Source organism: Nycticebus coucang, chromosome 9, assembly GCF_027406575.1.
Source record: "Nycticebus coucang isolate mNycCou1 chromosome 9, mNycCou1.pri, whole genome shotgun sequence".
NCBI lineage: Eukaryota > Metazoa > Chordata > Mammalia > Primates > Lorisidae > Nycticebus > Nycticebus coucang.
The window spans coordinates 68260143-68283489 of NC_069788.1; the positions used below are offsets into that span (position 1 = coordinate 68260143).

Sequence of the window (23347 nt, forward strand, 5' to 3'; positions counted from 1 at the left end):
TTGTAGTTTTAACATATTTGTAGAAATAATTTAAGGTCTATAAAAATGTTCTCTACCTCCAGAGAGAATTCGGTTTCCTTCTGTCTAACTTCATGCTTTGAGATGTTCTGGGCAACCTTGATGACTTAAGGCCTGACTTCAGACTGTGAAGGATGAGCTTACATCCAGTTAATCCTTACTATTGGATGCAGTCCTTAAGATCCCAACCTAAAGTGGGGGATGGTTTATCAGGGTTCCTACCTTTGTGAGCCCCCAAATCCTAGGTTCCCCCTTATTCTAAGAAGCTGTAAAAAACGCAGCATAGCCTCTCAGACTCCTATTTCAAATTAGCAAATGTCCCCAGGGAAAAGTCAGCCTCACCTCTATAAATTCCTTCTCTTTCAAATTTGACTTAGTAATTCTTTACTATCCCTTAACTCTTAATGCTATTAAGAAGATCTTCTATATCTTTCATTAATCTTTTTAAAGTTGTCTTTAGCAGAATGGTTAATCTGAATTACCCAAGTCCATGATTTCTGGAAGTCAAAGTTCAAGGTAAAATCTATGTAACCTAGGTGACAATCACAGTAACAATAGCTAAGGCTAATGGCTTTCCTCTTCATTTCCTTTAATACTCATAATAGCCTATGACATAACTATTATTATTTCTATTTTACTAATAAGTAAGGTTTCAAATGGTCAAGTAAGCAGTAGAGTGGAGTTTACATAAGGTTTCCAACTTAATAATAAAGCTAATGGAAAACCAAGGCTGGTTATGTTGAAGTGCAGTGGATTTAGCTCCAGTTCTGTCCAAGTCCAGCTCATGTCATCCGTTACCACCCCTGCATCCAACCTGATTCTTCTGATGAGTAAGCGACCCAGTGGGACCATGGCCTCTGGTACCCAGCTTCTCATGACACGAGCCTGTCACATGTCCTCAGAATAAAGCTAGCAAGACTCCCCTTCCTTTATGCCGTGTGTTACCTCCGATGTCAAGATGAAAAGCAGGGTTTGTTTAGGCTTCTTTTTTCTAAAACACTCCCCCATATGTTTCTAGCTTGTGGCTAAAAGGAACCCAGGTGTTTATGTCATGTGCAGGCTCCACTGGGGAAAAGGAAACCAGAAACCACCTCGCGGCCCTCCTCATCCTCCAGTAGTAGTTTCACCCAAATGCTGGTACATTCTTCTCTGGTTTCAGATTTCTCAACTTCACCTAACATCCACTCTGCAGCCTTGGCACCACCATACGTCACCCCTTGCCCAGTGCTACTACACGTGGCTGATAAAGGCCAGTACTCCTCCTTAGCCCATGGGAGAGCTGGCTTACCTCTATAAAGGCAGACACTGTTTAGTACTCTCTCAAGTTCCAGACCATCTTGCTTGAAAATAGCCTTGAGTTTACCTTTAGTTCATTAGTGGATTCGCGCAATACATTTATCCAACACCTGTTATATTCAAGGTACTGTGCTGTGCCCTGCTGTTAAACCTAAATGATTAGGAAATGGTCTCTGACTCCAGAATGCTAAGAGAAGAGATGAGATGAACCTCAACAGTCAAACCATAAGTGATAAATTCCATTAGAGACGTGTGGATAACACACTCAGCAAGTTCTGAAGAGGGAGAAATTTTATCTGTCTGGGAAAGTCTTCATGGGAGAAAGGCGTTCAACCTGGCCTTGAAAATCGAACAAAGTTTGAATATGAGGAACGAAAGAAGATCATCTAGACAAAGACACCACGAATAAAGGCACAAATGTGTGGGTGTGCCAGGCATTGATGAAAACAAAGAAGTTCAGTCTTGCCAAGGCTTGCAATTGGTGAGGAGCCTGGTGGCCCTGCCTTCGGAAGCCTTCTGAGTCCTGAGGAAAGAGGGCAACAACACATAGTTGAAGACAAAGGGTGGCAGATAAGGGGCCAGAGACATGTTTAGCTTGGCCAAGATTTTGTTTTAAAAATTTGAGCCAATTTTGAAAACCAGGAGATTTCACATAAAATTCCAAATTTCTGGCTTCCCCTGAAAATCTGAACACTCTGGTGACACAGGGCTCAATGTCTACCTGCGCTGAAGCCTGGCCTGTTTCTCCCCTACGCCCCACCTGCTTGGCCCTGAAAGCATCTGAGTATAGGACCCTTACCCTGTCCCCAGTACATGTACCCAGGGAAACCAAACATGGAAACATCAGTGAAGAACCCCCAGGGCTCTCTTCCAACTGGCCGACTTCCACACATGCGGGTTCTCCGTGTTCCCTTGCCTTCCCTGCTACCCAAACACAGACTCTCTTCTTTAAAATTTCAGCACACATGGCTCTCAGAATTATGAGACATGAAAGTATCTATTCTACGGCATCTCCCAAAACAGCTCCTGCTGCCAGTGTCTGAGGCTCAAAGTGGTGCAAATAAAACACCCACTGTCAAAGTGGCAGGTTTGGGACAAGCCAGGTTTGTTTCCTTGTTTTCATGTAAACAGATTAATGAGAGGGCCAACATAACCCCAGTCTTCGGACTTTTGATCCCACCCTGCCAGGGCCCAGCCTGGAGATGCATTAAATGGACTCTCCCTCCTCTAAATGTCTACAGTCTGCCCGGAGCTCTTGTCAAAGTCTCTGTCTTGGGACCCTTCTGTTTTGCCAAGAATGGTATACTAACGTCAGGGGAAGGTCCCATTTCTCATCGAGACAGAAAATCCTCATTTGGAAAGTGCAAATCCTCTGCTGAGGTAATTGAGGCCACAGTTGTAGTAGCACTCAGTCGCAGAGCCCCAGGAGAGCTCACAATTTTGCCCTTTGTGGCAACACTAATGAATTAAGAGGTCAGTTTGGTAATTCCTAAGGCTAAGCCTTTGTAAATAAACACATAGAATGTAAGGAATGCAGAAAAGAAAAACAAACAGAGGGAGAAAGGAAATGAAAAACCTGCCTTGATTTCATTGAGAAAATTAGTTTTAGAATGCCCTTTGTGTAGCAATTTCTCCAATGCCTAACCGTACAAATGTCCAGGAGATTTCTTCTGTACTTGAAGGCCCCTTTGCCAGGCCTTAGTGTACATCTTAGGCTAAGGTTCAGCAGTTCTGGGAGATGGAACGAGAAGAGATAGTAGAAAAGGGTGGTGCCTGTGGCTCAGTGAGTAAGGCGCCAGCCCCATATACCGAGGGTGGCGGGTTCCAACCCAGCCCCGGCTGAACTGCAACCAAAAAATAGCCGGGCGTTGTGGCGGGCGCCTGTAGTCCCAGCTGCTTGGGAGGCTGAGGCAGGAGAATCGCGGAAGCCCAAGAGCTAGAGGTTGCTGTGAGTCCTGTGTACATCATGGCACTCTACTGAAGGCGGTAAGGTGAGACTCTGTCTCTACAAAAAAAAAAAAAAAGTAAAAAAAAAAAAAAAAAAGTTTTTGTGTACTTGTGTCAAGCAGAAAGAAAAACCCTTAATAAACCACAAAACCGGAGACTTTGTAAGGTACAGCTCAGTCAGCACTTTCCTCCGAGGAGAGAACACACAATTGGCATAACAGTGACCCAAGCAACCAACGGGTGGAGGTGGACAATGTCCAAAAGCAGACGACTTCCAGCTCCCTGATTCTGCACACGGCACCATGCGGATCGCAGCACACGCTGGACGTGTCTGACCAGATGCAAAAACTGGTCCCATTTAAATGCCATTTGTGGATCAACGTGAATTAGACGGTTACTCTGGGGAGGCTGGAATCTGGGGAGACTGCATTTTGTTGGCGTTTCCCCTCTGTGGTTTTCACCATCTGCTTCTTTGAATGCATAAACAAGGAAAATGACTGGTTTGGAATGCAAAGATTTTAAAAACCAGATGACCACAGGCATCCTCTAAATGAGAAAGAAAGAGCAAGTTGGGGTTCTGTGACATTTGTCAGGAAGGGAAATGTTGAATATCGGGAAGCATTAACGCTCTCTGCCAGGGAAGATCCACAACGGCAAGGAAAAGCTTTGGCCGTGACCCTGCCTTTCTTTTCTGAGGTCGTGCCATTTCCTTCTGTTTTACCTGGTGCTATTTTCAGACACTAACACCACCATTTCTCCCTCTCTGCTCCCTTCGTTTCTTTTTTTAAATCAAAGATGAACCGTTACACTGGACTTCAGCATAACCAGCCTTGGTTTTCTATTAGCTGTATTACTAAGTTGGCAACCGTGGATAAAACCCACTCTTACAAACTTTTAGGCTGAACAAAAGCTGCGTTGTGAGCAAGTTCTATTATAAAGCCAAAGCAGAGTGCTATAAATAGAGGGGCTGATGAGATAGACTAAGGGAAGGTCTTCATTTCTCTCCCAGACAATAGTGAGCAAATAAAAAAAAAAAATTACATAAGGGCATTAGGAACACAGTGTGTTTTTCTTTAGCAAAGAGCATCCTGCTTTAAAGAGGAAGGTTTGCCATGCACAATACAGTGGCCACTCTATGAAATGGTTCTCTATGCTCCATGCCAACGAAACATAAACCAATTGGTTCTTTTTTTAAACTCGAGACAGTGGAGAGACTTGATGGAAATGTTGACTGCATACTAATCTCCTTTACCTTCATGGCAAGAAATAATCAGTTGTAAGCACTAGGGATTTAAAATCAAATTGAACTCAGGGATTTTAAAGCCCCTGGAGAGAAAAGCATTGGTGCATTTGGCTGAGTTCCACCCGTTTCAGCATAAGACAGACGTGGAGCATTTTTCACATAGTTTTGTTGGCAGCCTGACGCCAGAGTTTGCACATAGAGAAAGGATAAAAGATGATGGTTTCTTAGGGAATAACCACCTCGTCCTAATTTGCACTATTTCTTCTTCTTAAAGATGTCTTGAACAATATTTGAGGTGGGCACTGTTAATGATCTGGGCAGGGGTGGGTTAGGCATAAAGAAGATCCTAGCAATTTAGAAGCCCTTCGAAGATTAAATATACTTCAAAATGAGTTAAGTGTAAGTAATTTCTCTACCAGTGTTTTGGACACCAGCGAAGTATGTAGATGTGAAAACAGGAGCCTGCTGAGTGAGATTTATTTCATTGGCATTGATTCCAGATGCCAGAGTCCTGATGAGTATATTTGACTTCTGACATCCTTTGGTTGGAGGTACTGTTAGGAATGTTTTCTTCCCTGGTGGAAATGAGAAAATGATTAGAGACCAGAGGTCAGGAGACCTGAACTCTGTTTCTGGTAGTTCCCTGACTTAGTATTGTGTTTGTTTCATAAACTAGACTGAAACCTTCTAGAAGCTTCTCAGGACAGGGCTGTTGAAACATTGGCTTTGTAAAAGCACTCTCCTGACCCATGGAATTTTAGTTATAATCATAATAATAATGTCCCTTGAAGAGGCACACTGGGGAAGATATGAGAGGAATTTTAAGTGGATGGACTCTAATTGCATTATTCACTTTACAAATAGTTTCAGAGCCTTTAAAAAATATCCAGCATACTGCACTTTGGATATTCCAGAGGGATCGTCTAGGACCTTCATAATTAAAAAATGAGTCTCCCTGAAATTGTATTTTGGGAATTGAGACTTCATCGGATGAACTTTGAGATGACTTATTACCATGAAGAGGGTGATAGAAATATTTCAGGGGCCGGGCGTGGTGGGTCACGCCTGTAATCCTAGCATTCTGAGAGGCTAAGGCCAGGGGATTGCCCTGAGCTCAGAGATTTGAGACCAGCTTGAGCCAGAGCCAGAGTGAGACCCCGTCTCTACTAAAAAAAAAAAAAACAAGCTGGGCATTGTGGCAGGCACCTGTAGTCCCAGCTACTCAGGAGGCTAAGGCAAGAGAATCGCTTAAGCCCAAGAGCTGGAGGTTGCTGTGGGCTATGACACCAGAGCACTCTACTGAGGGCCACAAAGTGAGACTCTAAATAAATAAATAAATAAATAAACCTTCAAACTAAGACAGTTGAAAGCCAAATGAAAGCAAAATTCAAAATAAATAAATAAATAAATAAAAGAAATATTTCAGGGACTTATTTCTCACTGGGATCCAAGAGAGATTTTAAAGTTTCTCAACGTGGTATCTCCTTATCTCCTTCCTTTTCTCTCTTTCTGCTTTCTTCATTTTTTTTTTCTCTTTTTATGGCAGAGAAAAGAAGGATGAATGCCCAATTAGAAGATTAGGAGATTCACTAAAGACTTGTGCTGGGAATTTTACCTCTCTGTTGTCTTTTTGCCCACAGGTGATAACCCCAGTGAGGACAGGCCATGGCTATGTATATGAGTACCCATCCAGGTACCAGAAGAGCGTCTACGACATCCCTCCTTCTCATACCACTCAGGGGGTATGTACCAGAACCACAGTCACCGGGGAGAGGGGCTCTTACTACCAGACAAGAAAGGAAGTTCACAAATTATGTATATTTCACATGAAGCTTTATTTAGGTTGTCCACCAAGTAGCCAAGTTAGCCAATGTTATTTAAATTATGATTTGCTTTATCAGGAAATGCTAGTCTTTTATCTGATAAAGCTTTTGTTGGCTTATCATTTTATTTCAGAAAGTATACAATTTAAACTATAAAATTACATTGTAAATACTTCACCTAAGATCATCTTTTTAATTCAATCTAAATCAAAGAATACAAAACATATTAAATTCCACAATACCTTCTGACATGGAACCTTGCCAAAGATCAGGCCTGTACATAACTTGGTAAATAAATCCATCATCAAACACATAATTGTGTCAAAAGTGACAACTGTTAAGACATGTTCATTCTGGATGACTTGAATGTTTCTCTTCAGGTATATGACATCCCTCCCTCATCTGTGAAAGGCCCTGTGTTTTCAGTTCCAGGGGGAGAGATAAAACCTCAAGGGGTATATGACATCCCTCCTACTAAAGGGGTAAGTAGCTACTGCAAAGCAGACAAAAAGGGCGCGTGTGTGTGTGTGTTAGTTTACGGGGATAAAACAAGAAGCGCAAACCCAAAAGGGGAAAAAGTATTTTTGATAAGAGAGCAAATGAAGAAAGAAAGGAAAGAAGGCAGGAGGGAGGGAGGGAAAGAAGAAGGAAAGAAGGAAGGAAGGAAGGGAGGACGGGCAATGATTATAGATAACTCCAGAAATTGCGTATTTAGGGGCCTCTACTAAAAAAATGAGGTCTGATGGTGGTGAGTTATTAGAACTTATTAACCTTAGTGTCACTAAAGTTGGTATACAAGCCCCCACTGCTAAATTTGACTAACTTTTAAAAGAAAATGGGGATGGGGAAGCCACACAACTACAACTTGGACTTTAACTCTACAAAAGCAAACTATGTAACCTAATCATATGTGCCCTCATTCTAATCTGAAATTTAAAAAACAAATAATTTGTTCAAATGGGGAAGGCAATGAGGAGAGGCAACTAGTAGGAAAGTCAGTTATCTCCGTTGAGCAGGTACTAACTCACCTCACGTTTACAGAAGGGTTTGCACTTCACTCAGTCCATCCACCTGGGTTAACTTGACTGACTCGGTTACCCTCTGGAGTACACCTCATAGATCAGGGCGCTGGGTCTTGGAACACAGCTGGTGTGATGATGGGGAGGCCAGGGAGAGACCTCAGGTCCCCTGCACTGCTGTATTACCTGCCTCTCAGCATGGCTCCACCAGGGAGGACACCCAGGCGCTGGTTAGAAACACGGGGCACAACGCGGGGCTGAGCACCCAGCCAGGAGGGCTCCACATATGCGTCAGCACCAAGACCAGGGGGTGGATCTACTTATCAAAGGGGGAGGGAAGTGAGAATGGAATAGAGCGCCTTGGGAAATGCGAACAGAAAGGAGCCAGTGCCCAGGACTGGAATTGTGCACTGCCAGTTGAGGAATGTCCAGTTTCTCCCCCTTCCTGTGAGCCAACTGAACAGACGGCATTTTGCTTTCTACTTACTCTGCAGGTGTATGCTGTCCCACCTTCTGCCTGCCGAGATGAAGTGGGGCCCAGGGAAAAAGACTATGACTTCCCCCCTCCCATCAGGCCAGCGGGAAGGCCAGACCTCAGACCCGAGGGGGTTTATGACATCCCCCCAGCCAGCAGCAAGCCAGCAGGGAAGGACCTTCCCATGAAATACAACTGCGAGGCCCCAGCGGCTGCAGAGCAGGTGGCGCGAAGGCACCAGAGCCTTTCCCTGAACCACCCACCCCCACAGCTGGGACAGTCGCTGGGCTCTCAGAACGATGCCTACGATGTCCCCCGAGGAGCTCAGTTTCTTGAGCCATCAGCTGAAGGCAGTGAGAAAGCAAACCCTGAAGAAAGGGACGGTGTTTACGACGTCCCTCTGCACAACCCACAGGACACTAAGGGCGCTCGGGATGTGGTAGATGGGATCAACCGGCTGTCTTTCTCCAGCACGGGCAGCACCAGGAGTAACATGTCCACGTCTTCCACCTCCTCCAAGGAGTCCTCACTGTCGGCCTCCCCAGCTGCCGACAAAAGGCTCTTACTGGATCCAGACACAGCCATCGAGAGACTTCACAGGCTGCAGCAGGCCCTGGAGATGGGTGTGTCCGGCCTTATGGCGCTAGTCACCACAGACTGGAGGTGTTACAAATACATGGAAAGACACATCAACCAGATCTGCACCTCGGCGGACAAGGTGGAGCTGTTCCTGAGGGAATACCTCCATTTCGCCAAAGGAGCGGTAGCAAATGCAGCCTGCCTCCCAGAGCTCGTCCTCCACAACAAAATGAAGCGGGAGCTCCAGAGAGTGGAAGACTCTCACCAGATCCTAAGTCAGACCAGCCATGACTTAAACGAGTGCAGCTGGTCCCTCAATATCTTGGCCATCAACAAGCCCCAAAACAAGTGCGATGACCTGGACCGGTTTGTGATGGTGGCAAAGACCGTGCCAGATGACGCCAAGCAGCTCACCACCACCATCAACACCAACGCAGAGGCCCTCTTCAGACTGGGCCCCGGCAGCCTGCATCTGAAGAATGGGCCAGAGAGCATCATGAACTCAGCAGAGTACCCACACGGTGGCTCCCCGATGCAGCTACTGCGTCCCGGGGACCACAAGGCTCAGGCCTATCACAAGCCATTGCCTCCAAGCCTCGGCAAGGAGCAGGCCCCTGACTGCAGCAGCAGCGATGGTTCTGAAAGGAGCTGGATGGATGATTACGATTATGTCCACCTACAGGTAAAGCAACAAAATACTTACACGCACATGCAGTAATCTGGAACAGATGTCTATGAGGCTATCGGGCTGGGCCATCACAGTGGTGGACACAATTAGGGGTGATCCACGTGGTTCACAAATTGGAGGTGATAATGTACAGTAGGAAGAATGCCAGACTAACGGGCCTGAATCCTTGGCTCTAGACATTTTTCCAACACTTATTGTGTGACGGACTTATTTAACCTTCTTGGGCCTTAATTACCTCATTTGCAAAATGAATGGTGTACAGGTTGTAGTAGATGCCATTGATATGGCCCAGGGCAGCAGGAGACTCACCAGGGGGGATAGTAATACCAGCTCCACTTTTATTTGTATTGTATGATATAATTTCATGTGATATTTTATTTGAGAAAAGAATGGTTTTACTATTAAAAAAATTGAAAACTTCTGCACTAGAGAAGTTCTAAGGTCCCTTCTAGCTCTATAGTATGTGTGTGTGTGTGTATAATTGCTTATACACTTAGCCTCATCTCAGACTTACCTAGAGGATTACTGGGGATTTGACAACTGGCCTAGACTAGAGCTTTAATATGTATGTGGGACATTGGGCAATCACAGTCAGCCTCCCACAAGTGGGAATTCTTCCAAATTCCAAGCTCTAAAAGTTTGCCTTTCCACTTTGAGGGATTAAAACCCTCTACCAAGATCCATTATTTAGAATTGGGCTATCTTATTCTCCCATTATTTTAATTTGGTTAAAAGCTATGGATTTTGCTGAAATACTGGGAAATACTAATTTGGAGTAGAAAGCTGTAGATGATTTGAGGAAACTAGGAGTGAAATATGGATCACATTTAGACTTGCGTTGGAGGCTTATGAGTTCACATATAATCTGTTAGGAAAGAACCTTGAGAAATATTACTTCTTAAGGAGGTTTAAAGGAGATTATGAATAACTCTTTGAAAATGGTAGTGGAGCAAAGAGCATGGAAACGGGTTTTAGTTTTTAGCCCCAACCTACACAATGACCCCCGAAGTCTAGTAGAGAAGCACGTCATCGCTGTCTGAGGCTCACAGTATCTAAATGGGCATGCACTTAATTGCCAAGGCAGTGGAAAAGAAAGAGTATTGATGTATTTGTCAATGAAATTGTTAGCATACGTGAATCATAATGATGATGTTATATGTTCTTTGTGTTGAAAAATAACAGGGCAAGGAGGAGTTTGAAAGGCAACAGAAAGAGCTATTAGAAAAAGAGAATATCATCAAACAGAACAAAATGCAGCTAGAACATCATCAGGTAAGTTCAATCAGAGCACAACATTAGTTGGTGTTAAAAAAGATTTCCTGCTCCGCAGGGAAGATTTAACTTCAAAAGATTATGATTTTGATCCTTCCAGAACACTGGCATAAATAAGCCCCAGCATGTATAAATGGAGTATTAAAGCAAAGAGAAGGTTTATGGACTCACTAATTCATCTGGATTACATCTAAATGACAATTTTTTTAGGCGAAACCTACATATAAATAAATTAGGACTATTTAGGGGAAGGCGTTTGGCCTCAAGAAAAATGACCCACTCAATATAGCCCAAGCAATCAGGTTTTATATTACAGTAAAGCTGTAGCAGAGAAATGCAATAACAGAAAATGAAGAGGAGCCAAGTCCAGTGAGAACCAGGCCTGTAAATTCCCTCCTTGTACTTCCCTTGCTTCTCTCTGTAAATCTGCTGCGTTCTCCCCTATTTTCTGATGTTTCTCCTGCTTATCTATTACTTTGTCCCCTGTAACTTTACAGCCCCATATATGGCAACCCAAAGCCATCATCACAGCTTCCTTTGCTGATGGTCAACTCCCTTCTGTGGCACATCAAATTCCTAAGAAAGACAATGTAATTTCGCCATCCACCCACCCCAATCTATCTATCTATCTCTTATTTCTCTCTCAACCTCGGTCTTTCTGACAACACAAGCCTAAGGCTTTGGTGTCCTTAGTCTAATCCAAAGAGCAGTGGTGGTGGGGGGAGTTTACTGTTTTCAAAAAATACCCAAGCCCACTTGCCAAGAACCTTGGGCAGGCACGTTCATTCAGAATTTGTGTCTGAGTAGGGAGATAACAATGGGTGTTGCTAGGACAAGGGTATAAAAGCAAAGAAATGAGTTGAAGGTTCACAAGCCTTTTGAAGCCTGGTATATAACGAGGTGAAATGGCATCCTGTACTCAGGAAACCTGAGTTTGGATTCTTGCTTTATGGAGAACCAACTATGGCAAGTCAGGGAACCTCCCCAAACTTCAGTTATTTCTCTATAAAGTGGAATTCATCTGGGTGTACCTGGTTACATCTAAATGGCAAGATTTTTGATGCTAAGCCTGCATATCTAACATATCAGGACAATTTAGGGTAAGGCTTTTGGTCTCAAGAAATAAGATCCACTCAAGCTAGTCCAAGCAACTAGGTTTTATAGTACAGCCATAACAGGGGATTTCAAAAACAGAAAATGAAGATATAGCTGAGTCTGGTAAGAACTAGGATTGTAGGAATGTTCTATGGTTTAATGTTTAATGATAAACATGTAATATTTGCAAAAGCATATGCTACATGAAATATATTAAATACCTTGGAACACTACCCTTGTTTATGTTTGCCTTAGTATTTAGCCAAGTAGGACAAAGAGCTGTAGGAAACTTCTTGAAGCCATAGTAATTTCTAAGAAGAAAGCATATTCCATAGAAAAGTAAAGCTGGCTGTGCATTTCTCAAGAGGAGAAGCAGGGTGAAGTTATCCCTACTCTGACTGATCCCTACTTCAAGGTGGGATATTAAATAAGTCCTAAGCTCAGGCCATAGATAGTCCTTACCTGCAAAAAAGAGGTCTCTCCTGCATCTTAGTGGAATAGCAGAAATTATAATAATTGCAGTTTAAATAATACACCAGTTGGGAGCAATGAAGAAAGAAGAAAGAAAGTTAACACTCAATGAGTCTAACTCTAGCTGAGGTTCTTTTCTTTTTCACAGCTCTAGGGGATAAATATGATGCATTCACATTTCTTTAGAAATATTCTTTTTCATGAGTGCACAGATATTTATACGCATTAGTCTTCCTTGTAGTACTGGATTAGAACACATCTATAAGTCTTGACAGAAAAAGTTGGAGAAATAGAAAAGGGTCATGAATTATCATTTCCTATGTGCATCCTGAGACAGTCAAGACTTACCCCAAGAAGCAGCAATGACTTTCTTGCCAAAGAGGTCACTACATTGATTTTTCTCTTGCCAACACTCAACATTTAATAAATATTTACATAGAGCCTATAATGTATGAAACACTATTATTCTAAGCAATTTGTAAGTTATTAACTCTTTTATCCTTCATAAAGACGTAGGTAACAGGGCTGGCATTTAAACTCTATGCTGCCAGCTGAGCGTGGTGGCTGGAGGATTCCTTAGGGACCATCTTTCCCAACATGCACATTTAAAAATATAGGAAAGCAAGGCAACCTGGCCAAGACCTCACAGCTAATAAGCATCTGACATTTACTAGGGATTAAAATCCCTGTCTTTTAACTCCAAACCCAAGTTAATTTCCACGATAAAATTTTTGCTCTAATGAAATCTACTTTTTTCTCCCTTGCAGCTAAGTCAGTTCCAGCTGCTGGAACAAGAAATCACAAAGCCGGTAGAGAACGACATCTCCAAGTGGAAGCCCTCTCAGAACCTCCCGACCACAAACAGCAGCGTGGGTGCCCAGGATCGGCAGCTGCTTTGCTTCTACTATGACCAATGTGAGACTCATTTCATCTCCCTTCTCAACGCCATTGATGCTCTCTTCAGTTGTGTCAGCTCAGCTCAGCCCCCTCGGATCTTCGTGGCACACAGTAAGTTTGTCATCCTCAGTGCACACAAACTGGTGTTCATTGGAGACACACTGACAAGGCAGGTGTCTGCCCAGGACATTCGCAACAAAGTGATGAACTCCAGCAATCAGCTTTGTGAACAGCTCAAGACGATAGTCATGGCAACCAAGATGGCCGCCCTCCATTACCCCAGCACTACTGCCCTGCAGGAGATGGTGCACCAGGTAACAGACTTATCTAGAAATGCTCAGCTGTTCAAGCGCTCTTTGCTGGAGATGGCCACGTTTTGAGAAGAAAAAGGAGGAAGAGGGGACTGAGTTAATTGTTACTAAAGAAAACTGGAAATATTATCTGGTTTTTGTAAATATTATCTATTTTGTAGATATTTTATATGAAAATGAAATATTTTAACATTTTTTATGGATTAGATAACTTTCAGAAATTCAGGGAGCTGGAGAAGGAAATCTTTTTCTTTTCCCTGTGTGGTTCTTATGTATACGTATAAGTATCTAAAACATCAACTGTACAGAAACTTGTCCAAGTGCTTGTGTTTAGCTGGGTATTCGTGTTTGTCTGTAGATGTTTGTCTGATACATTCCATTTTTAAAACATGAATTAAGAAGCACCTTAGTAAGCACCTCCAAATGCTGCATTTTTTTTTTCTAAAAAGTATCCCAGCTGGTTTTAATATTGCTCTACATGTCTTAGTGATGATTCTGAGCCTGGCACTCCTAAATCCGGGAAGCATGCTATATATGCAGGTGATTACCTCTCAAAACATGAGGCATAGTATGGCTTATTCTTCTTGTAAAAAACTTTTTCAAAATTGACCGTCTTCAATGCATTGTGGCAAAGAAATGCCCACTTCCCACTGAAAAAGCCCTTTCGAAGAGCAAATTTAAGAAAGCAAGCTCTGATATTTCAGGTTCTGGAGAGAGGAAAGACCTGCATGTTTAGAGGCCATGTCCACAGGTAGGAATGGGTTATTTCAACACTGGGAGGAAGCTACAAAAAAGAAAATCACTTGTTTCCCTGGAGCTATTTGATCTGCATTTGTGAATGATTCAGCTATGAGGTTTTCCAAAGGATGTTTTGTGAAAACTATATTATTTGCAGCAGAAATTCACGAAGACACATCAGACAATGATGATCCACAAAAGAGAAGGGATGGTTCCATCTGCGAGTTGTAGGTTAGAGACAATTTTGCCTCTTTAGTATCCACATAGGTGCTACTACTCCCATTACCTGAGGAAAACGGGCCAGTTCCTTGTCATTGAACTTTAGAACCACCAGGCCCGGCGGCACCTGTGGCTCAGTCGGTAAGGCGCCGGCCCCATATACCGAGGGTGGCGGGTTCAAACCCGGCCCCGGCCAAACTGCAACCAAAAATAGCCGGGCGTTGTGGCGGGCGCCTGTAGTCCCAGCTACTTGGGAGGCTGAGGCAAGAGAATCGCTTAAGCCCAGGAGTTGGAGGTTGCTGTGAGCTGTGTGAGGCCACGGCACTCTACCGAGGGCCGTAAAGTGAGACTCTGTCTCTACAAAAAAAAAAAAAAAAACTATGAAGAACCACCAGGCCATAGCCTGCTCTCTAAGAGAATTTATTGCTTGGTCTTAAACCCTCTGTAAGACTCATATGTAGATTCAACACTCAAAAGAGCTATACAGAGTCCATCTACTTTTTACAACTTCATGTGGCCTTTGATCTTATACACAAGCTATGTATTCCACAGTCTGCCTCTTTACACCTGCTTGTGTTGACAAAGCGCAGACACCACAGCCATTAGATTCATCACAGAGCAAATGAAATACTTCTTACGCAGCAGGTAAATGTATTCACACATTACCAAGTCAAAAAGCATGTTATCTGTGATCTTTCAGTCCAGTTCTTACGTAATGGTTTTATTCTAGCGTATTTGGAAACATGTTTTTATTTGCAAACTATGCCTTAACTGAATTAAGCTTACTTGTTTTGAACATCCAAATCACTGGAACAGGAAAGGATTTAAGAAAGAAATGTATGATCTCAGTGTGATTAAAAGCAACAACGGAAATAAATTATCATAGAAGGTGCTTTTCAAAACAACTGCTATTATAATTCTCAAAGTTGTACTCTTCCAAAAGAAGATGAAAAGTTGTATGGAGAAAAGGGGTTGCTGAAAGTCAACAACACTTGAAGAAGTTAAAATGTTTGTCCTTAGAGATTTTATTGTAGAATGTGTATTCCTTAGGAGATGGCATTTCACATTTTAAAACCAAAGTGTTCAATCTGTATTATTCTCTTTGCCATCTTATGTGTAGAAGCTATTTTTAAATCATTAAATTTTTAGATCTCTGTTTTCATAGTCACTGAGTTTTCTTTTCCATATTTCTCTTTGCCACGGAATTAAATTTTGGCTTATTTTGGAACTCCTAATTTAAACAGTTAATCGTGATTATTATCAATGCTATACCTCTATAATTTTTTTTAGGAAAATTGAGGAGGTTTTGTGTACGTGTGTCACTTCTGAGTGTACCATGTATTTGCATTTAAAGAAAATTCTGGAATCTGTGGACATTATCAAATTCAAATATCTGGAACAAGATTTGTCTTTACCAGAAAACCTATACATTCAAGATGGGCAAGATGATTTCTGTTTCCATAATATGGATGTTACTATTCATGTAACAAATATGTTTTACATGTTTTATAATCAAAGGAAATTGCCCTACTTATTCTGGAGTAGACATAAATAAATAATTAAAAGTAAACTGCATTTGATAAAATTAAGAGATTCATAATCATATAAATTATGATTTTTAATGCTTGACTCATTCTGTCATTCCCAGAGATTTACTGAGTATGTATAAATTTGTGATGTTATAAATATTTATAAATTTAGTGATATTAATGTATCATTTTAATCAAACCTATTAATGTAGGTTTTTGACAAAAATGTCAAGGTACTTCAATGGGAGAATGGAAAGTCTAATGAAAAAATGATGCCAGAAAAACTAGATCTCTCCATGCAAAAAATAAATACTTAACCTTACATCCTAAAAATTAAAATTTGGGTCTGTGATTCTCAAATGAACCACAGACCTAAAAGTAAAACTTAAAACTAAAACTTCTAGAAGAAAATATAAGAGAAAATCTTTGTGATCTTTGATAGACAACGTTCCAGAGATAGAATACAAAAAAAGCTTCTCATAAAAGAAGAAAATTGATAAAATGGACTTTGTCAAAATTAAAAACCTTTACTCTTCTAAGGAGACCATTAAGAAAACCGTAAGTCAAGCCAGGAACTGGGAGAAAACATCTGTGCCGATATACATATATCAGCTAAGAACTTGTACATATCAGAATTAAGAGATAAACAATTACATTTTTTTTTTTTTTTGTAGAGACAGAGTCTCACTTTATGGCCCTCGGTAGAGTGCCGTGGCCTCACACAGCTCACAGCAACCTCCAACTCCTGGGCTTAAGCTATTCTCTTGCCTCAGCCTCCCGAGTAGCTGGGACTACAGGCGCCCGCCTTTAACTGGGCAAAAATTTTGAGAAGACACTCCACAAAAGAAGACATATATACATAGGTATCAATGGTGTGAATGAAAGAAACACCACATCAAATAAATCACTAAAATTAAAAAGACGAGCCATACCAAGTGCTGGCGCAAGAAAGGGGAGTAAATAAAGCTCTCAGACGCTGCTTGGTAAGAATGTTAAATGGTAGGGACTTTACCTAACAATTGCAATCACTGTAACCTGGCTTATTGTACCCTCAATGAATCCCCAACAATAAAAAAGAAAAAAAAAAGAATGTTAAATGGTACACTTCAGAAAATAGCTTGACAGTTTTCTATAAAGTTAAATTTATGCCTACCATATGACCTAGCAGTTCCTCTCCTATGTATTTCTCTAAGAGAAATAAAAGCATATGCTCATACAAAGCCTTCTATGTATAAGAATATTTATAGCAGGTCTATTAATGATAGCAGAAGCTAGAAATAATCCAAATATTCATCTATGTGAATGAATAAAACTATCGTACATATACATTCAATGGAATACTACACAGAAGTAAAAAGGAAAAAAACTGAAACAAAAACCCAGCATGGCTTAATTTTAAAAGTATAAAAATTATTATAATATGAAAAAGAAATCAGATATAGTACATATGATATGTTTCCATTTATACAAAATTTTAGAAAATACAAACTATAACAACAGAAAGCACACCAGTGGTTGCCTAGGGAGAAAAATGGTGGGAGAAATGAACTCCAAAAGAACCCGGGGAAACTCAGGAATGAAGGAATTGCCCATTTTCTTGACTATGGTGACGGTTTCACAGGTGTATGCATGTCAAAACTCATCCAAGTTATACACTTTCAATGTATACAGTCTAGTCTTCATCAATTTTTTAAAACAAATGGTCTAGACACTCCCATTAAAAGTCAGAGATTCTCAGACTAGATTTTTAAAAGCAAGACTAAACTGTGCACTATTTAAAAGACACGGCCAGGCGTGGAGCTTCACATCTGTAATTCTAGCACTTTGGGAGGCCCAGGCAAGAGGATCACTTAAGGCTAGGAGTTCAAGACCAGCCTGAGCAAGAGAGAGACCTCGGGTCTCATAGAAAAATTAGCCAGGAATGATGGCATGAGCCTGTAGTCCCAGCTACTTGGAAGGCTGAGGTAGAAAGATCGCCTGAACCCAGGAGTTTGAGATTACAGTTTGCTATCCTGGGCAACAGACTAAAAGCCTGTCTCAAAAAAAAATAAAAATAAAACACTCAAGACATGTACCACGCACATTCTAATTTTTTTAAAAAAGGAGTAGCTATATAGTTAATAGACAAAGTAGAATTCAGAATAAGGGCAAAGAGGGTCATTTAAAAATGGTGTATGTACCATCACAAAGTCTCAAAATACATGAAGCAGAACCTGACAACTGAGAGGAAAATAGAAAATCTGTAAGGCTAAGTGGATATTTCCACATTCCTCTTTTAATAATTAATTAAACAAGAAAACAAAAATAATCAGTAACAATTGGTAAGAATGGAATTCTCCCACATTGCTCGTAGGAAAGTAAATTGATAGCATCATTTCAAGAATGTAATTTGGCAATCTCCAATAAAGTTAAACATACACTTTTTACATAACCCAGCAATTCCAGTCATAGGTATTTACCAAAGAAAAATGAAAACAAACATGTCTACGTAAAAAGCTAATTGCTTCATTCAAAATTGTACCAAGTAGAAACAACCCAAACATCAACAGGTGAGTAGATAAATAAATTATGCTCTATTCTCACAACAAAATACTATTCAGCGATCAAAAGGATTAAACAAATTGCACATGTAACAATATGAGTAGATAAATCTCAAAAACATACTGAACAAAGGCCAAGCACATAAGGAATATTTATGTCTGAAGCTCCAGAAGACACAAATCTAATTTGCAGTGACAAAAATCAGATCTATGACTTCCTGAGGCCAGGGATAAGGGTTAGTGATTATCGGGGAAGGAGCATAAAAGAACTTTTTGGTGTAAAGGATCTGTTTCACATCAGTGCTGTCCAAGATGCAAAACTTTCTGCACTGGTGGAAATGTCTTATAATTGGCACAGTCTAATACGGTGGACAATAGTCTCTTATGTGGCTACTGGGCATTTGAAAAGTGACTAGTACAATTGGAAACTTTTTCATTTTAGTTTATTTCAGTTCATTTGAAATTAAATAGCCATATGTGAGTTGTGGCTACTATATTGGACAGCACAGTATCTACATCTTGATTGTTATAGTAATTATGTGAACATACATTTGTCAAAACTTAATATGTGCTAAAAATGGGTATATTTTATTATACATAAGCCTACCTGAATAGAGTTGATTTAAAAAAGAGGTAAAGTATTTCTCAACTAACCCTTAGTTAGTTAAAAAAAAAAAAAATGAAATAAACCCTTTCATTTTTTTTTCAAGCCAATATCATCATCAATTCACAGGAACATTGGAGGGTGCATAGAAAAAGATCAAATTGGAAAGTTCAGCTTCTGAATTTGTAAAAAGCTATTGCTTAGAGTTAATAACGAGCTTGTTCATGACCCACCGGGAAGACAAGCATGGTTTCGCCATCCCTAGTAAGTAAAAATCTGTCTGGGTTTTAGAAAGTTTCTCTAAACCATATCTACATTCTTCATATTTTTTGAGAAATACTAAGAAATATTGTCATTCCCTAGAGAACATGGGAAACAACAAGCGTTCACTTTTTCATTGAACATTTCCCACATGGCCAGCCAGAATAGGAGAATCTGCCCTGCTCATCAATAAGGCAGCAGACGTCCCCACCAGAACAGCCCTCCCCGCCACACAGCCAGTATCTCCGTGTACTTGGCCATATGCAATGTGCCAAAGGGACAGATTTAAAAAGAAAAGACCTTGGTTCTGCCTTTCTTTGTTTAAGACAAAAAGTAAACACGTCCTTAAACAACTTAAGGCAAGCTATAGACAAATGCTGACCTGAAAGCTACAGGCAAAGAAAGACTTTAAAGAACAAAGAATGAGAAAAATCAAAATGATCTGGGCTAGTTAGAAACAGTCACATGCAGAGGGTGGAGTTGAAGAGACTGATCACAAAGATGTCTTAGTCTGTTCTGTGTTACTTTAATAAAATGCCACAGAAGTGGATAATTTATAAAGAAAAGAAATTTATTTCTCCCAGTTCTGGAGGCTGAGAAGTCCAAGGTCAAGGGGCCTGCATCTAGTGAGGGCCTTCTCGGTGTGTCACTCCATGGCGAAGGTGGAAGAACAAGAGAGCAAGAGCTTGGACTCACAGTCTGAAGTCCTTTTATAATTGCCGTTAATCCATTCATGAGGGTGAAGCCCTCATGACTTCAACACTGCCCTGAGCCCCCATCTCCCATCGCTATCACATTGGGGATTAAGTTTCCAACACATTCTTTGTGGGGGACACACTCAAACCATAGTGGAAAAACTAAGTGGATGGAAGAGGGAAGCATAGCAAAGCCCGGTGGTCAGGAATAAGTCCTGCAGAGGAATGAGGGGCTCACTAGAATTATACCACAAAATGACTGAGCCTTTGCATGCTGTCATTTTCAGAGAATTGTTCAACTCAGAAAAGCCACGCCAAGTATTTGTTGGTTTAATGAAGCTGAGTATTAGACATCACATCCTTTCAAAGACAACAGAGAAGAGAGAGCAAGAGGAGGAACTCAGATGAGATAAAGGAGATAAAAAAGACAATTAAAACTATGAAAGGATAAAGGGTAAAGCAGGGTGGGGAGAAGAGAGACAGGAAGAAAGACACCTGACACAGTAATTAGAAAAGAGTCAGTGAAACAAATAATGGACAGCAGGAGTTGTACGGTATATTCTAAGTCAAGGGTGTCCAACTTTTTTTTCCTCTGCCACACATTGGAAAAATAAGAGTTGTCTTGGGCCATACACTAAATATACAAACACTAAAGAAAGCTGATTAGAAAAAAAAAAGTCCGTGCATACTTTTTGTAATATCTGACACCACAGATATGCAAACAAAATCCTCACAAAATCAGCATGCAGCCCACGGGCCACAGGTTGAACACTCCTGTTGTGAAGCAATATTTATTTAATATTCTTTGATCCTTTATATTCTCAGATATTGTAAGTAACAAATGATTAGGAGATATTCCTTGAAAACAGGATTTCATGATCATTTTGGAAAAATCACATTGTATAAGGACCAACAATTAAGTTCTCAAACTCATCCTAGAAAATGTGCCACATACCTCACTGATGAATATCACTACAGTCACCTTTGAAGTACTCTCCTTCGGAAGCGATGTACCAATGCCAGCACCTGATCCACCCTTGAAAATCATCTTAGCTCTTTTCCCAGAATGACCGTCAGAGCTGCCGTTGTATGGGGCCTGACAATTAAGTTTGTAAACTCATCCTAGAAAAAGTCCTACTTGCGTATCACTCTTTTGGAGAGGTACAATACTTGGGAGCATATAAAAAGCTGTAAGAATTCTTGGAATAAAAAAAAATAAACCTGCCTTGTTCACCACTTCCCCACATTTTTAGGCTCTAAGACCCATTTTCTCTCTTCACACTTATGAAAACCTAGTCTAGGATATTCAGATAGTTTATTTTCCTCCTGTCACAAGAGGGTAAGAACTGTTAACAATGCTCATCTCACAATCATCACTGGTCTTGGCCATATTTATCAAAGTCAAGCTGCCTATCTTTTACAGCTTCTTAGAGCTAACAGGCTATGGAGTAGCATCTGTTTTGACCTTGAGTACCCGTACAGGATTCCAAATAAGTAGACACACATACATTACTCTTTCCTCAATTCATGTCTTATATCATCTCAAAGACTAATAATAAAAATGGTGGAAAAAAAAATAATTAATTTTATAAACTTTCTCAAACAATCAACTCCTTTGGACTATGATTTTTTTTTAATAGAGCTTTGGAGAGGCCAATTTTAGATGAATGGATTTAAAGTGAAAGTACCATTCAGAAGAAAATCAAGAAAGTGAAAAAGAAATACTTGTACATGGGAAGAAGAGTAAGAGAGACATATTGTTTGACCCATCCTGGAACCTAATCTGATAAGAGGTGCTTGATACATGAAAAGGCTTCTGTGAAGCGACACCACTGACAGAGACGAACACAGACTTTGAGTAGAGAATCCTGGCTCTGTTAAGGCATGAGAACTACAGTGGCACTACTGTATAAACGACATCAACATCCACCCCTTACAGGTGTCTAGTTTGAAGCAGCAGACATGACGTCAATCACTTATCATTATCCTCGTAGGTAGCTCTTATTTTCATCTTACAGATGAGGAGGCTGAAGCGAGCAGGGATTCAATAACTCGGTCTGAGTCTAGGTGGCCTTTGCCCACACTTCACTCTGAGAGCGGCAGGTGGGAACATGCACAAAGGTGTTCCCTGGTTAACTGTGGTTACAGTCATGACCAGAGGGGGATTTAGCTGGTGGCTTAACCAAAATCAGGCAAGAAGCATGCACAAAAGATATTTGCGTGCAATTTTGAATATGAATACATTTGTACATGACTTTGAATTTTCATGAAAAAAATTCATGAATAAAAAATTGACATTATTTATCAATTCATAGACCTAGACTCTTCCTCCTCTTCCCCCCACAGGACTAAAATGCATATAATATTTTCTTTTTTTTTTTTAAAGACAGAACCTCATTATGTCACCCTCAGTAGAGTGCTGTGGTGTCACAGCTCACAGCAACTTCCAACTCTTGGGCTTAAGCGATTCGCTTGCCTCAGCCTCCCAAGTAGCTGGGACTATAGGTTAGTCCACAACGCCCAGCTATTTTTTTTGTTGCAGTTGTCATTGCTGTTTAGCTGGTCTGGGCTGGGTTCCAACCCCCCAGCCTCGGTACATGTGGCCAGCACTGTAACCACTGTGCTACGGGCGCCGCCACAATATTTTCTTTTTCGAAGACAGCAAATGGATGCAAATAAAATGAGGGCAGAAAAATAAGATGAAGCTATTAATAAAGTTCATTCACACAATGCATGCTGTAAAGGCCTACATGTATGAACTTTGGCCTTGAGCTTTCTGGACGGGCAATGAAATAAAGAAAATCAGATCAGTTATATGATTCGTAAGTACCCATGTATTGAAAGCAAGCCCAGGGTCTTCATAACAGTTACTGCAAAGCAGTGAATAAAGCCACATTATGCTGTGGCATCCTTCCAATAAATACAGTGAGCCCCCTGGCTTGTCCTAGTAACCTTCCTCCACTTATACCCTTGGGATTGCTTACATGCTATTCTTCCTTCTCTGAAGTCAAGCACTTGAAAGGACACAGTGTGGGTTTAAGGCCCACCATGTTATAACCCCAAATGGCTCCTCCACTCTAATTTCCCACTGTATCCTTTCACGAGTCCTCTGGACAACTCAGCCTTTCCCAAGAGCCCTTGACTTTTCTCTTCTTTCATCCTATTCATTCACTGTTATTTACCTTAATCTCTCACATTCAAAATAGAAGACAAAAAAGACAGAGAGTAGATTACACACACCTGGTCAGTGGTATCTTTTGAATGGGCTTCATTAGACTTTCCCCCAAGCTTGCAACTTCAATATTATTGTACAACTTCAATCATTCATTTGTTCTGCAAACATTTATTGAACACTTGAGGGTACAATAGGGAAGAAAAAACTAACTTTTTAAATAGAATTTCCAGTTTGGTGAGTGAGAAAAAATAGTTTTAAAAATCAAAAAAAAATAATTGCAATTCTATGAAATCCTATGAAGTAAAGGTATAGCACATTGTCACAAGGAAATACTGGTGGAAACTAACCTAGTCTGGCAGGGATGGCATTCTTCTGAAAAAGATGTTTGATCTGAGATTTCATGAGTTTATAGACTTTACTTAAGCAAAGAGGGAAAAGGACATTCCAAGCAG

General features: G+C 40.8%; 1 protein-coding gene across 3 annotated transcripts in view; it reads left to right on the forward strand.

Moving 5' to 3' along the window:
- NEDD9 (neural precursor cell expressed, developmentally down-regulated 9) overlaps positions 1-13543 on the forward strand; it is a 176960-nt gene extending 163417 nt beyond the window's left edge. For all 3 annotated transcript variants that reach the window (XM_053602565.1, XM_053602567.1, XM_053602566.1), the window contains 5 exons: positions 6145-6246; positions 6708-6809; positions 7841-9082; positions 10271-10360; positions 12694-13543. In XM_053602565.1, coding sequence (XP_053458540.1) covers positions 6145-6246; positions 6708-6809; positions 7841-9082; positions 10271-10360; positions 12694-13203 — 2046 coding nt within the window. In that variant the 3' untranslated portion in view covers positions 13204-13543. The remainder of the gene's footprint in view (positions 1-6144; positions 6247-6707; positions 6810-7840; positions 9083-10270; positions 10361-12693) is intronic.
- Positions 13544-23347: the final 9804 nt, after the last annotated feature.